Source organism: Chiroxiphia lanceolata, chromosome 3 (genome assembly GCF_009829145.1).
Source record: "Chiroxiphia lanceolata isolate bChiLan1 chromosome 3, bChiLan1.pri, whole genome shotgun sequence".
In the NCBI taxonomy this organism is placed as follows: Eukaryota; Metazoa; Chordata; class Aves; order Passeriformes; family Pipridae; genus Chiroxiphia; species Chiroxiphia lanceolata.
This window is the reverse complement of record NC_045639.1, coordinates 74406621-74422777: the sequence shown is the minus strand read 5'-3', so window position 1 is coordinate 74422777 and position 16157 is coordinate 74406621. Positions and strand designations below refer to the sequence as shown.

General features: G+C 35.6%; 1 protein-coding gene across 1 annotated transcript in view; it reads right to left on the bottom strand.

The window, feature by feature from the left end:
* The window catches only part of ASCC3 (activating signal cointegrator 1 complex subunit 3), a 263938-nt gene that overhangs the window by 198179 nt on the left and 49602 nt on the right, over positions 1-16157 (bottom strand). Inside the window, 3 exon segments of the mRNA XM_032682586.1 lie at positions 14115-14240; positions 14808-14949; positions 15704-15911. Coding sequence (XP_032538477.1) covers positions 14115-14240; positions 14808-14949; positions 15704-15911 — 476 coding nt within the window.

The following is a 16157-nucleotide window of genomic DNA, read 5'->3' as shown; positions in this document are numbered from 1 at the left end:
AAGAATATGTCAATACTAACATAAAAAAAATATTTCTAAGCAGTAAGTGGGCTACTTAACATGTGGGCTACTGCAACTAGACTAGACAGATAACTGGAAAATTTAGAAGAGACAGAGAATACTGACAGAAGACAGCAAATAATTTTTGGCCAAACCTCAAAAATAGTGACAATGAGGAAGAGACAAGACATCAGACAAAAGGCATCAAAGTCCTAGCCCTCCCATTTCACAAACTGATGTGAATGGATGAGGTATAGCTCAGAATAAAGACACAAAACTTTCTGAAGGACTGCATCTGGGCATTTACATTCATCAATTCTCAGGATTTAGATTAATGGAAAATTAAGACACTGCAAACTACAGAATCAAAAAAATGAAAAAGCTGATGAAGAAGACAGTTTTTGTGTTGCAAATAGCACTACAGATTTAACAAAGCTTTCACACGTACTTTGAAAAGGATATGTTGTGCAGGTTACACTTGGACCAGACTTTTTGTTTCCACAGAATCACATAATCACAGAATGGGTAAAGTTGGAAGGGACCACAGTCGGTCATCTGGTCCAGCTTCCCTGCTCAAGCAGAGCTGTCCTAGAGCACGTTGAACAGAACTGCGTCCAGACGGTTCTTGAGTATCTGCAGTGAGGAGATTCTACAACCTCTCTGGGCAATCTGTTCCAATGCTCAGCTACAGTAAAGAAGTTCTTCCTCATATTCAGGTGGAAGTTCCTATGCATCAGTATCTGCCCATTGCCTCTTGTCCTATCGCTTGCCACCACTGAGAAAAGCCTGGCTCCATCCTCCTGACACCCTCCCTTCAGATACTTGTATACACTGAGGAGGTCCCCTCTCAGTTGTCTTTATAGTTTTGCTCCTATAGTAGCTATTAATATGCAAAACAGTCTTTTTTTTCTGATGTAAGCAAATTATTGATGGAAAAATTTAGAAGCTTTCTTACTTAAATGATAATATTTGAAAACAAGACGGAAAGTCTCTACTTTAGGAGTGTGCATGGCAGAGAGACAGTCTTCCATTTAGCAGTCCAGAAGAACAAAGGTCCACAGTTGTCAAAAGCAAATAGAAGTCTCAGAAACACAGAAAATTAACTCCAACATAGTCTCAGATGACTCAGATAAAATTTCTCATCCTTTTCAGATGCAGGGAACACAGCAGAGAGGTAGGAATATTTGAATGTAAGTTTCCTTCATTATATTATGTTTTACAATAAGCAATTCCTATGAATGACTAAATAAAATCATCCTCCTCTATATTTTAAGGCAAATAAAAAGTTTTTTTTCCCTTCTCCTGATTAATTCCCAACAAGCTACAGAAGAAAGAAATGGTTTCTATTAGTGTCATTGTTATAAGTATAATTATTATAAGGCCTACTTATTTATTAATATGAAAACTAAAAATAACTCCACTCTTATTTGATATGTCCAGTTCCAAGATTAGGTGGCAGCATAATTTCAATTTTCCAATTAGAATTCAGAAAAATTGTTTTGTTAGAATAAGATACAAAACACACACAAAAAACTGTTTCTAGCTTTAAAAGACTTTACATTAATTTTTGCTCCCTAGTGTTCTGCAGACTCAAACAACTAGTCTTAAAAAGTTTAAAAGTTCCACTTTTTTAGCAGTTACTGTGTGCTCTTGAGGTTAATGGAAACTGCAAGTCTGAGCTGAACAGCCCGTCAGTTATAAAGTCAATCTTTTAGTCATATAGCTCCTCTGTCCCAAAATCTTTTAAAAACATTTAAAACTATTTGGTGATTTCTAACTGAATCCCTTGATGAGCCATTTCAGTCCCATTTCTGTCACTGAAAGACACAGGACATTCTTATCAAACATAAGAGATTCATGTCTCAAGAAGCACTCTGAAACTTGTGCTAATTAAAGACAAACATTAAAGTCAGACAAACTTTAATATGTCTAAAATATTTTGAGGGAGAGTTAATCTTTTAAATGTTACAGCATATGAGAATTAGCATACACTTCCCTCATCTTTGAAAATTCTCACTTTGCGATTACATTTTTTAAAAATGGAAAACAATTTTGGTCTTCAGTATAATTTTAATTAGAATTTAAAATACTATCCTGTATTTCACTTTAAATGAAGACCAAATACTCCTAAGAATGAAAGCCTGCCTTCAGGTATGCTATCAAAGTAAAGCAGACTACTGCATTCTTCCACACTCGTACTATGAAATTCCACTGAGAAATGGCTATTCCCTGAACAGGATGCAGCAGAAGCACATTATTCACTCTCCAGTCTTAATTATCAAAACGACTAGAACTACTTTGAGTTGTTTTAATTAAAAACTTTACAGATCTCTGCATGTGCTTTATACCAATAGTCTATATTCAGTCAATGACATAAATGCGACTCCCTAAAGAATGAAAAATTAACACTTAACAAGTTGTTTTCTTAATTTAAATATTTCACTTATTATGATCATTTAATGAGGCCAAAAAACATAACAGCTGCAAAATCGCCAGGTAGATATAATTGGATTTCAAATATTACAGTGATTAAGTACAAGACAAAAAGAATGCTGTGAGCCAGAAAGCTGGATTTTTTTTGAGCTGCATGCAGCTGCTATGGAAGAGCATGTCTACCTGAAATGCTTCTTGGATTTTTATTAGCCATTGATTTTACTCTACAAAATTTAATACACATAAGTTTTCAAGAGCAGGGCAACATTTCATATTATTATACAGTTTTGAAGTACAGATATATTTTGGTATTTCTTAAAATTAATTCAAAATTTTTAATTAATTAAAAATTATTTTAAATTAATTAATTCAATACTATTTTATGCATGCAAAGGCATAAGTTCTAACTGCTCATGTAGAAATGAATATTAATGTAAAAGCCACTGCAGGATAATGTTTTCAAACTATTTACTTTAGCTTGCCCTTAACATACGACAAGCTATTTCTTTCTACAAAACCTAAAGAAGGCAGAAAAACTTACAGAATGCTCTAAAAGGTAATTATAGTTGAAATTAGTAATAATTTTAACACATCAAGTAAAAATGAAAGAATGGCAAACAGAAGAATATTCCCAGAGGAATCACTATTGCTGTCATAATCTTTCCAACAACTCCATTTTCTTTTCTATTTCTGTTAATTTCACACTTCTGCTACCCAAGACAGTACTGGTTTACAATATAGACGTTAAATGACTTTTTCCTAAATTTTACAGGGGAAAACTACAAACACAGTCAGTATTTTTTTATACAAGGACAGAGCTATTTTGTTCTCCAAATCCCAGTTATATCAGCAGCATTCACAGACGTTTTCCTACCACAGGAAAATAAAATGTAGGTGAAGGCTGATGAACTTATGTGGTACGGTCACCAATGTATGAGAGTAATAATGGAATCACAGAATCATAGAATCAGCTGGGTTGGAAGGGACCTCCGAGATCATCAAGTCCAACCCTTGATCCACTACCGCTGTGGTTACTAGACCATGGCACTGAGTGCCACAACCAGTTTCTTCTTAAAAACCTCCAAGGACGGAGAATCCATCACTTCCCTGGGCAGCCCATTCCAGTGTCTGATCACCCTCTCTGCAAAGAAATTCTTTCCAATATCTAACCTAAACCTCCCCTGGCACAACTTGAGACCATGCCCTCTTGTCTTGCTGATGGTTGCCTGGAAAAAGAGACCAACCCCCACCTGGCTACAACCTCCTTTCAGGGAGTTGTAGAGAGTGATGAGGTCTCCCCTGAGCCTCCTCTTCTCCAGGCTGAACAGCATCAGCTCCCTCAGCCTCTCCTCATAGGACTTGTTCCTGAGTCCCTTCACCAGCCTAGTTGCTCTCCTCTGGACCTGCTCCAGGATCTCAATATCCTTCCTGAACTGAGGGGCCCAGAACTGGACACAGTACTCCAGGTGTGGCCTCACCAACGCTGAGTACAGGGGAAGAATCACTTCCTTGGACCTGTTGGTCACACTGTTCCTGATACAGGCCAGGATGCCATTGGCCTTCTTGGCCACCTGGGCACACTGCTGGCTCATGTTCAGCTTCTTGTCAATCCAAACTCCCAGGTCCCTCTCTGTCTGGCTGCTCTCCAGCCGCTCTGTCCCCAGCCTGTAGCACTGCAGGGGGTTGTTGTGGCCAAAGTGCAGGACCCGGCACTTGGCCTTGTTGAACCTCATCTCGTTGGAATCAGCCCAACTCTCCAGTCTGTTCAGGTCCCTCTGAAGAGCCCTCCTGCCTTCCAGCTGATCGACACTCCCCCCCAGCTTAGTGTCATCTGTAAATTTGCTGATGATGGACTCAATCCCCTCACCTGGATCATCAATAAAGATATTAAACAGAACTGGGCCCAACACTGATCCCTGGGGGACACCACTAGTGACTGGCTGCCAACTGGTTGCAGCACCATTCAACACCACTCTCTGGGCCCGGCCCTCCAGCCAGTTCCTAACCCAGCACAGAGTGCCCTGTTCAAGCTGTGGGCTGCCAGATTTTTCAGGAGAATGCTGTGGGAGATGGTGTCAAAGACCTTGCTGAAGTCCAGATAGACTACATCCACAGCCTTCCCCTCATCCACCAGGTGGGTCACCTGATCATAATAGGAGATCAGGTTGGTCAGACAGGACCTGCCCTTCCTAAACCCTTGCTGGCTGCATGTAATCCCTTGCCCATCCTGTAGGTGTTGTGTAATTGCACTGAGGATGATCTGCTCCATAACCTTGCCAGGCACTGAGGTCAGGCTGAAGGGCCTGTAGTTTCCCAGGTCCTCCTTCTGGCCCTTTTTGTGGATTGCCGTGACATTTGCCAACTTCCAATCGTCTGGGACCTCCCCAGTGAGCCAGGACTGTTGGTAAACGATGGAGAGAGGCTTGGCAAGCTCTTCCACCAGCTCCCTCATCACCCTTGGGTGGACCCCATCTGGTCCCATAGACTTGTGGGGATCCAAGCAGCTCAGTAGGTCCTAACTGTTTCCAGTTTAAAAGTTTAAGTATCAAAAGACAGAAAGTAGAATGGTTTGGAATATATGTTCGGAATATTAGTCTAATGACTTCTGATTTTAAAATGTACTTTTGATTGTGCCATACCATCAACAATAAATTAAATACGCTACAAGGAAAAAAAGAAACATAGTCTCACAAATCCCCCTGAGATCCATCTCTCAAACTAAGTCAAACAAAAGTTGAAAACCTCCTCTTTGGTTGAATAATCTCTTCCAGACTGGCTGCGTCTTTTACGCTTAGTGTAGCTGAGACTTCTAGCTGCCATATCTGGGTTTGTTTTTTATTAAAACAAGAACCTAAAATAGTTATGAGAATGAGAAGGTTGCTCAAAACTGGTGCTTTTCTGCACAAAAAAACCTCAGCCTTTTTTTTTTTTTTTTTTTTTTAAGTATTCAGAAGTAGTTTCATTGGATGAATCTTTACACAAATTAAAATCCTGACAGGTAGAAGCAGGTGCTTTGTTAGATTACTTCTAGGTACAGGCAGATGCATCTACTCCCACAGTAGCTCAGCAGGTGATTTTCAGCAGCTGGTGCCCTTTACTGGTTTGCCTTTGTAAGTGTTCCCATCAGATTTTCAACCATTTCAGAGGCAGCACTACACAAAATACACGCTCTTGGCAGGTGTGTAGAAAATGAAACAGGCTTAACATTTTATTCAAATCAGATGCAGTCAGTTTTACCTCATGTTAATACTAAAAAGTGCATTTCCCTATTCATATTTGCAATGAATTTCCCTATTCATATTTGCATGAAAAGGAGCAACCAAATAATTGTAAGAATATATAACTCTCACATGGCAGTATCTACTAAATATTTCAAAGCAATTTTTGCTTAGTATATCATAGACAGCCATGCTGGTTTAAAGAACAGACTAAAAGAAAGTAAGTCCTCTATACTTTCCAGTACAGATAATGTTGCTATTAGACTTGGACCCATATTGTCAATTAATTGTTTTTTTAAACTTATACTGCCCGTGAAGAGATAACTCAGATTTTACAGTGCTCTTTTCAATAAAAAGAAGGCTGCACATTACTAGTACTTAGAATAAACAGTCTCTCTAACTGAGATCTGTTTAAGTTTCAATTACAACCTCAGTAATGAAAGGACATTTGAAAACATTATTTTATATTCACATGGATTTTTTTCTTGCTTTATGGACGTTTATCAGGGTTTTTTGCATGTAGTCATTAATAACAAGACCCTGAAAATAAAAACATGCGTAAAAACACAGTCCAGACTGACACCACAAAGAGCATATTTACCAGTTTTTCATAGCATTCTTGCCACACTTAACATCTCCAGTGTCTTAAACATGGCTTGTTCATGTGACACAGCCATCAGACTTCTAAGATGTTAAAAGGCTCTTGTTATGCGTATGTAAACAAATAAGCCAACAACAAAAATAGATAAAGCTATATGTATTATACAGTATACTATCCTAATAGCATTTAGAAAGTGATTTTTAAAAAGAAAAGACAAAACCCTTGTTAATCTTAAAAATATTACAAGCACAAGACCACAAAAGGTCTTGAACTAAACTGCGCATCACACTAGGACAAAGGAAACTTAAAGAACAAATGATCAGACTGCATTCTAAGCATTCAATTTTAAGACACTACAAGACAGAGGAAGGAAGGCATTTGGTTACAGCTGAAAAGCAAGGAGAAGCCTGTTGGTCAAAAAGAGAAATTTTTCACCTCTGTAAAAAGTAATCTGAAAAATCTGTGTAGATGAGCTAAGGCAGCACATACTGCAAAGCAAACCTTCATTCAGCCTGATTCTAAAAGGATCAAACTTGCCCAATGTCAAATCAAAGCAAATAAACCTGTTGTCAGCCTACCAAAAGAAAGGTTTAAGACAGAAGTAGAGAGAGAACACTATTCTGGAATAAGAAAAAAGTTACATTGCAAATTGCTGTGTTGGTTGCTTTTTTAAGTCAGAGACACATTGTACAATATGGAAATGTGGATGCAAGTGGTTATCTATGAATTTCTCCAATAATCCTGGTAAACCAAAACTTTAAGAAAGTATCTGCAATACTTCCCCATTCTTATGGACAATAATAAAAGCTTGTTTTCCCTGTACTTTTCTGGGGAATATTCTTCCAATTTGTATAAAAATAATCTGCTTTTAAATCGTCATATTACAGTGCTTTGATCCACAACATCATACCAAAAATGAAAGCCGCATCATATAAACAGGCCAAGGAGAATGTAGTTTGAACAAATACAGACTTACATCTGACCAATTATATAATGTCTAGATCTAAAACTCATGTGAGACATGAGTGAGACATTTGCTTCCTTTACCTTCATTCCTCCCCATTCCAAAACAAGTGAACTACGGTATTACTTTCACAATGGTGGATTGACACATATTGTTTCAGGATGTACGGGCTGCTGCTCAGTGAAAGCTGCCTTTTGCTCTTCATAGAATCTGACATAAGATCATGCATCAGTTCTCATCTCTCTCCAATTATTCATCATCATCCCCTCTTTTTTGCATCTTACATACATCTGTATAAGGGAAACAGATTGGCTTGAATGTCTTTTTTGTATACAAATCTTTTTTTTTTGTTTAAAAATGAAATAGTAAAACCCCGGCAAGCTGAGGAGACAAAGAGGAGGATATATAAAATAGTGGTCTGTTAAAACTGTTACTGTCTTTTTTAAGTCCATGATAATGTCGAACTGAGAATAGACAAGGCAAAGATTCCAGAGAAGTCACACCTGCCTAACACAGAGATGCTTCAGAGAAAATAATTTCAATTTCTCATCCTGGGTTAAGAGACAGGTCCTCTCAAAGACTATAATAGTATCAAACACATCTGTTTGCTGAGTCAAAAAACTCACAGTTTTCAAATTCTAAAGGTACTACCAAGTAGCATTACATTTCAAAATATTATTTTTAAATAATTATACAAAGTAACAAAATAAAATGCTTTGGAGGAAACCCACGAAATGGCTAAAAGATGAACATATCCAGTACTATGTTCAGCTCTTAAAAACCAGCACATACCTGGGATGTGTACCTCGGGAAAAGAAGTTGTCTTATGAGTTTTGTCAGAAAACAAAATGTCAATCTCTATTTCTTGCTTTCTTATTTTTAGAATAGCCTTGATATCACTATCTCTAATGACACTTCCATTTATTTTTGGTTTTTACTATCACTACTTTAAAAAAGAAAATCATTATCCTCAGTATACCTCTTTTGAGGTATACTGTTCATTCTTTTCTCTCATTTCAGCACTAGCATAAGCTCTTATTCTGATGTTCTAGGAAACCAATTTTATATATTTTGATACAAACTTCAGAGATGCAAAAATACTGTCGTATCAGGAGAAAGCAGATATAGGTGGAACCATGTTAGAAACAATAATCTCAGATTACTGAAAAAATTATCCATTTGTAAATTATTTTTTTATTCTTTTATATCTACCCACTCCATTACTAATCCTCTCTGTTAAATGTTAATTTTTCCACTGCTCAAACTCCTGATAATTGGAGGGTGGTCATAATTGCTGATCCTCCCAAGCTGCGCTCCTAAGAACTCTGCCTCGCTGAAGCCGAACACCGATGTGTTAAATTAAGGAATTCAAATGTACACATTTCATTATGGAATTAATTCAAACTTGTACTAAAACATCGTAAAGTCTTGCTAACACTACAGTGCACCTGTATTTCAAGTACCATATCAAATTAATTTGGCATTATCATATCGAGTTTCTTTCTCTCTAGAAATTATTTAGATATGTTTTTCTGTTTTAAAGGTGTTCCCCAAAATGTCAGGTTAGTAATCCGATATGCAATAAAATCAGTGATTCTATTGAAAAAAGAAAAGCATCTTACTGGCAAGGATTTTTAGAATAATAGAACGGTTTTATAAATCCAGAAAAAAGTTATGGTACCATTTGTAGTATTAAAGGCTATATCAATAAAGTAAGAATAATTTTCAAAATAGTTTTCAGAGATTTATCATCATGGGAAGATATTCTCCATTGCTGAAAGAAGAAAGAACTTTTTAGCATTCAGAAAATCATATAGTGATACCTATCTGCAGTAGAAGCTGCAGTCAAGTGAGGTACATATTCTAAAAATATTACATTTAATGAATTATATTCAAGTACAGCAAGTGTCTTCCAAAGGTGAATTAGTAGCAAGCCACAGAGCACATGTTTGCATTTCTACAATATGAGATTACAGGTAAATTTTAAAACCAGAATAACAGTTTACAGTTTGCACATCATAACAAAAGATTTTTTTGATGAAGTTAATAAACTATTTCTACTAAAAAATGGATTTTCTTAATTGAAAAGATGGTAATTTTATACAAGACAGACAATAAACTGCTTTGGCATGGATATCATTTGGCACAAAGCACATATTTTACTTACCTTTAACCACAGCAATAGTATTTATTCCTACAATTTAAATGAAACAATGCATAAAAGCCTCAGCTAAGGGTTAGATAATCAAACAATTTGATACAGAAACTATAAATATTGCACCTGGGATTCTAAAACAATGATAGAATACTCATTAACTTGCATACTGAAGAACATTAAACCAGAACTGGTAGGCTTTAAGATTAAGATCAATGTTAAATTTTAACTCCTTCTTTGGATATCACCCCTCATGAAATATGAAGACAGACTACAATTCCTAACATACATTACCAGCCATTAAAATGATTATACCTTGATCTATGTGGTTTTCCTTGTCTTAAGTTGGGACTAATGATTACAGAACTTGTAAACTTTCCTTGGAGCAAATTTAGAGTATAATTCATTGGATAAATGTCAAAATTTCAATAAAATTAAAAATATTTTTTTAAATTATTCCTTTCAGTCCAACCGCCAATTGCTGTTTGAAAAAATATGCAACTGAAACACCAGGATCAAGTTTGGAATTAATGGTCCAATATTTTGGATTTGAAAAATGTTATTTATGCAAAAACATCCATACTTCTATTCAGTAGACTTACCTTGTACAATTCTATAAACAAGAAAACATTACAGGAAAAGGGGGAGTATTGATTTTGTAATAAGTCCTTCACATAATACAGAGAGAAAAAAACACACTTCTTATTTAGATCATTAAGCAATGCTAGTAAAAGGAAACTGAAATAACATGAAACAAAGAAATAAATCCTACCCTGAACACTCATTTTAGGTAAAAAGCTGAAGTAATGTTTCACCAACAGCAATTTGTTAGATAAAACGTGTTTTCACAATCTTGAAGAGGAACTTTCCCTGACCTGAGTTTACGACTTTAAAGGTACATTTATTTGGCAAAAAGCCTGACGCAAAACAACCTTTAGAGTAAGTACAAAAAATATATTTCATTAATGGCAAGCTGCTTGTCAAGCGAGCAAAGATAATAAATCTAAGCTTGCGCTTACTCCATTTTTTAAATTCTCATTATTTAAACAACTTAGCTGGCGTGTCACTTTTACAAGTAGTAGAATCAGAATACTTCAGATTAAACTGGTGTGACCAATCAGCTACTTACGAACCACCTGTGCTTGTACCATGGTGAAAACACGGCTCCCCAAACAGGAACAAATGACAAGAAAAATAGTTATCTGCAAAGGGAGCTGGGGGTGGGATTTGCTGCCTTGCAACTCCTTAGCCCCTCTGCAACTCCTTCCCTGGGACACAGTGCACCCTTCTACCACCGAACACCAGAGACATTCCCGAGCAAAGCACCCTCCATGCCACTAGCTCCTGCTCCCAGCTCACAGGGGTAGGAAATAGAGAATATGAGATGACACAGGTGGAGTGAGACTGTGGGAGGAGATGAAGCAGCAGTTCAGATCATAATGTATAAAGATATGAGTGACAAAGCAGTGAAATGGACAACACTGACAGCAGGGGAGCGCTAATGCCAGCAGTTTGACATGCTATGGTATGCTTTTACAGCTTCTAAATTGTAAAAGGTTGGCCCCTCCTGATCTCATCTCTGCAGTGCATAATGGGATTGTGTAGGAACGGTAGCTACAAAAATTTGGGTCTTTGTCTATATCACGAGTTTCATCTTAGCATCTGTATTCTTTCAGGCAGAGCTTTCATGGCTTCAGAAAAATCTGTATGTGGAATAATTTAACTAATCATGAAGTTAAACTCTTTAGGAAAGCTCTGACCCTTTGTAAGGAGGCTCTAACTAAGCTGAATACTTTGAAAATACTGGCCATAAGATTTCAGATAATATAGTACCAAAATTGGCTTAAATATGTTATTTCTTTATTCTGGAGTGCAGTGGAAGATGCATCACAACTACACTGCCAATCCTACAAATAAGAACTTCATGTTAATATCTGTACTAGTTTAACACATCACTGCTCCCTTTGCTGTTAGTTCATAAAGGTTTTGTCATTTTGTCTTATATTTGTACATAAGAAAAAAAAATAAAAAACCAAGCCTATACATGTTTAAAATATGGTTAAAATGCAGTTTGTTAAAATTAGTATCTAGAGGAATATATTTTTCTCATCTCTTCTCAAACTGTGTTTATATCAGGTTAAGGAAATGAGGAAATCTAAACCTTAACTAATACTTCAGAATATTTAAAGTGCAAGATTACTTCAACTTACAGAATACAGAAGTTTAACTTTTGGCTAACAGTTCAAAATATAAATGAACTCCTTATGAACTCAGTTCTAACCTGAAGAGCTTGAAGATTAAATTTAATAGTATATTCTGCAATACACATTACACAGTCAAATATTCCACCCAAACTGCTGACAACGTGATCAAAATCACATAGCTTGTGAGAAACAGATAGAGAAATTACTTTTATGCAAATGAAAACGTACAGACTAAAAAGACAATGAAGAAGAATATTTATAATTTTTAAAACCATCAGGATTTCTCCACAGACAGTAAGTGCTTAGAGAGCTCAATATATAATACTCAGAAAGCAAGCAACAATAGATGGCTTGGTTGTTCCGTGTCTTTTTTTTCCTGTGGATCATGGGTTTCATGTATATTGACTCATTAAACAGAATGAGTACCTTAATCTGTATGTCTAGACTAACTCAATGTCGTACATCAAAACCCTACCACTAATGGCATCTCATAGTAGTCAATAGCAGCAAAACTCTCAACTTCCTCCTGATGCCTTTAGAAGCTTCCAACTATGAACTATGTACAGCTATATTTACTGTCATCTCTACTCTTTGCCCACCTGTTTGTATTTTAGGTAATCCTGCAAACATATCTACACAGAGATATAACGAAGCTATTTATGAACATCTATCCATTCTAGGGAGACAGATTAAAAAAAATTATTTTGCTGCTTTTGCTTAACACTAATAAACCAAAAATAAAATATATTGATGGAAAATCTTCATGCCCTTTAACTGATCCCAGTTAATTGGTAAAAATTTTAAATATCAACCAAGATTTTTTCTGAGCTTAGAGATCTAAAACTGCCATACAGAGAAAACAACAACAACAAAAATTTCCCCATTGGCAATTTCAGCCTCTTTTAACTCATTGATAAAAATGTGCTATTCAACAAGTTTAAAATTTATGAGCCTCACTAATGGAAGCAGGAAACTGACAAGTCCTGCAGTTGGACAAACTTCATAAATTTGTCATCTATTGTTGCAAACTGATATTAAAGTTGAGGGCAGAAATTATACATATTTGTTCAAACATTCAAAATTGTATTTGTTATTGACAATTCTATTTGATCTCATGTAATAAGAATCGTATCAAAGAGTAAAGTTCTACAAAAAATTATTTCTATTTCAAAATTTCACTATAAAACTGAAATGAATACCTCTTGATGACACACAACGTACAAACGAGAGTTACTTGTGAAATTTGTATAACTGATGCATTTTTTACAATTATTTTAAACATCAGATGTGTAAAAATCTGCAAACTATTAATTTTAGATAGTTATGTTTCTGTCTGAACCACATTTTTTCTGAAAGCAGTTAATGCCTATTGAAATATTGGTACTTTCAAAAAATTTACAGATTATTAGGTACTATTTAGCTCAAGAGAAAGACATTTCATGGTAAAAAGCTGTCATGCTGAATATTGTCATATAAAATGTCACATTTTATCACTGCAGTGGCTCCATTTTTCTATCCAGTTAAGCTGTCATTCAATTAATGAACATAACATTAGGTACTGTCACCTAAACAGAAAAGAATAGATTCAGATTTTAAAATTAAACTGTCTTCTGTTTTGAAAGAGTTAAATCTTTATGTAATACAATCTTTACTCAGAGTCCCAATAAAGTGCTCTGGGTATGTTCTCATTTCCTGTTTTCCCACAAAGTGGAAAAAATTGTATCCATGTTATATGCTGAAGAACTAAGAAACATAAAACCTTGCTCTTTATGTCTCTATTCAAATCACATCTTCCGTTTTTCAACAGATTTGACATATACAATGAGGAGTAAAGAGGTACATGTGATGGACTACTGCACGTTCTAGACTGTAAATAACTAACAACAAATTTAGTTCTCTTACCTTAGCTTTTGCACCATTTTAAATCAGTAAAAGTTAAAATGTTAATGCCTGTTTTACTTGCATTTTTCCTCTCTGCCTTTATTTTCTATCATCAACGTTTTGCTAATGATGATTTGCCCTCTTCTGTTCAAAGAAGAACAATTTGAGAAGACTTTGCACCCCACACAATCTATAACACCACACTCAACACCCTGAACTGCACTGGACTGCAAGACTAGTGCAAAATAGTGATGTGCAGTCACAAGCCAACCTGTACAAGTCCAGATACAGAAACTCAGGTTCACTTCGCTATGTGATCTTCAGAAAGAGAACACAACTGCTGTAATACTTTCATTTCATTGTCGTGATTCAGATCACAGCTCAAAACCATAAATAACTGAACAGGTAATGCCAAAGGAATTGAGAAGTGCAACTCATGAACAAGTAGTTCAGATCAGGAATTCCTTGAATTTGAGTCAATATGAAAGGGATGATTTCACTGAACTACATTTCCTAATAAGTACTCTCCAAATTAGTAGTCAAGAAATTAACTGGCTGCATTTACATATCACATATAATTGAAAAAAATGATTTTTCCAGGTTTTTTTTGTAATACAAAGTAAAAACTAATTTAATATCTTTGAAATGGTATACTCACCTCATCTAAGTCTTTAATATAAACAATTTTCTCTTCAATGCCAATAGGCATTGGTTCACTATGAGGGATCTTCACCTCTTCATACATTTTATTATTTTCCCTCTGAACTGATTCTGGTAAGAACACCTAAAACAGTATTACAGGAAAACTAATTGAAAGTATGAAAATACAAAGTGTGATTATGTATAACTTACTTAGAACAATGCTTTATCACTTTCCTTCAAAAAATTAATCCAAAACAAAAGCAAATCTCAGTGATTCATATTATAGACAGCACTGAACTCCCCAAATGGAAAATAATCAGTTTTACTACTGAGAAAATAGTCCCAACTCCCCCCCAAAAAATAACTCCGCTTTATTACATTTCAGAATCCATTAAGTGTAGAATTTCATAAAGCATTCATTTTGTTAAAGTCAGTTCAAAGGTACCCAAAAGATAGAAAAACAGTATCTTAAATATAACTGTGACCTTAGAAACAAAAGCAAATACATTAGTTGAGAACAAAATTATTTCTTTGAGAGGCAAAATAAAAACAGAATATATGGAAGTGTTTAAAACCATCTGAAAAGAAGCACTGCTTCATATGTTGGACTCTGATAAGTAGGAGACTAAGGGAACAAAGGGAACCCTGCTAAACATTATTCATTGGGAAAGATGTACTGTTCAAGAAGGGTCATGCACAAAACACGTACCTTTGCACCCCCAATGAATGCTGATGTTTTCATAGCTTCAGCTCGGGAATCATAAACATGAGGATAATGAATTTTTTCGAAGCTCATCTCTCTCTGTCTACCTAAGACTGGCATACTTCGAGCATTCAAAAGTGCTAGTTCTCTGAAAGCAGAAAAATAATTGCAATAATTCTGCCCATTTTAGACTGCCATGACAAAAACTGAACATAGTATATTAAAGTAAGAGCAAGAATTGCGGAAATTTAAGAAAAAAAGTTGCATAAAATAATCAACAAAAATTTTACAGTGTTATTCAGTGGCATCAGTTTAACCAAATCCTTATAGTACACTGTTTACATAAAATTCAGAAGTGCAATCCAATAAGTGCAAGGTTTTCCTAAATGCAGTTTTGCCTCTTTTTAAGCAATAGAACAAGATGATTTCACAGTTAGATACCAGTCCCACTATATTTTTCTCAATACAAAATACAACAGCTTATTTGTTCCTTATCCTTTCTCTCCTCTACTCCTCCCGCTACCTTCTAGCTGACAACATGGAAAATAGTACCCATTAATCTTGAGAGAAAAAAAGAAAGATAGTTCTGATAGATTTAGTATAGACTTCATAAATCTTAAGCAAGTAGTGTGCATACAGGAACTAAGAAAGATAGCCTACCCCTCTAATCTGCATCTCCAGCCCATACAGATGAGATCAAGAAGATTCTCATTAAGCAGATCACTGCTTTCTTTCCTGAAAATTAGGTTTTCATATTAAAAAAAATTCTATGCTTGCAATAAAATGTGACTTGAAGTTGGAATCACCTAATCACCAAAGTAAACTAAAAGCAAATAAACTACTATGATAAGTTGAAGTAGCAATTACAATAGAAGCATTTCTGAACTTTCAGGATTTATTACCTTTGCATCCGCAGCTCTTTGGGATCAAAGCACATTTGTCCTTCTCCAGAAACTTCTCCATCTTCCCCAGCTTGTTTTTCTTTTCTGGCATTTCGTTTTTCTTCTCGACGATATTGTTTCATTAACAACTTTTCTTGTTCAGACTGAATTGTAACTTGACAACCATAATTGGGCTTAGCATTTTCTCCTATAAACTTCTTGCACTGTTCTGTAACATGTTAACAGATATGCATCCCTGTTAGTACTGGATTCCATCTTTTTTCCCCAGTTTTATTCTAAAGGTTTGCTTTTTGATGCTTGGCTGGGGTTTCATGTATCTTTTGGGGTTTTGTGCACGTGTGTGTTTAAAAATATTTGAGCTTTATGTAGACTGTGCAGTCGTTGGCCTTTTTCACTTACACCTAGGCATGTTTGCTCTCTCCTCTCTCTCTCTCCGTCTCTCTGTGTAATGGAG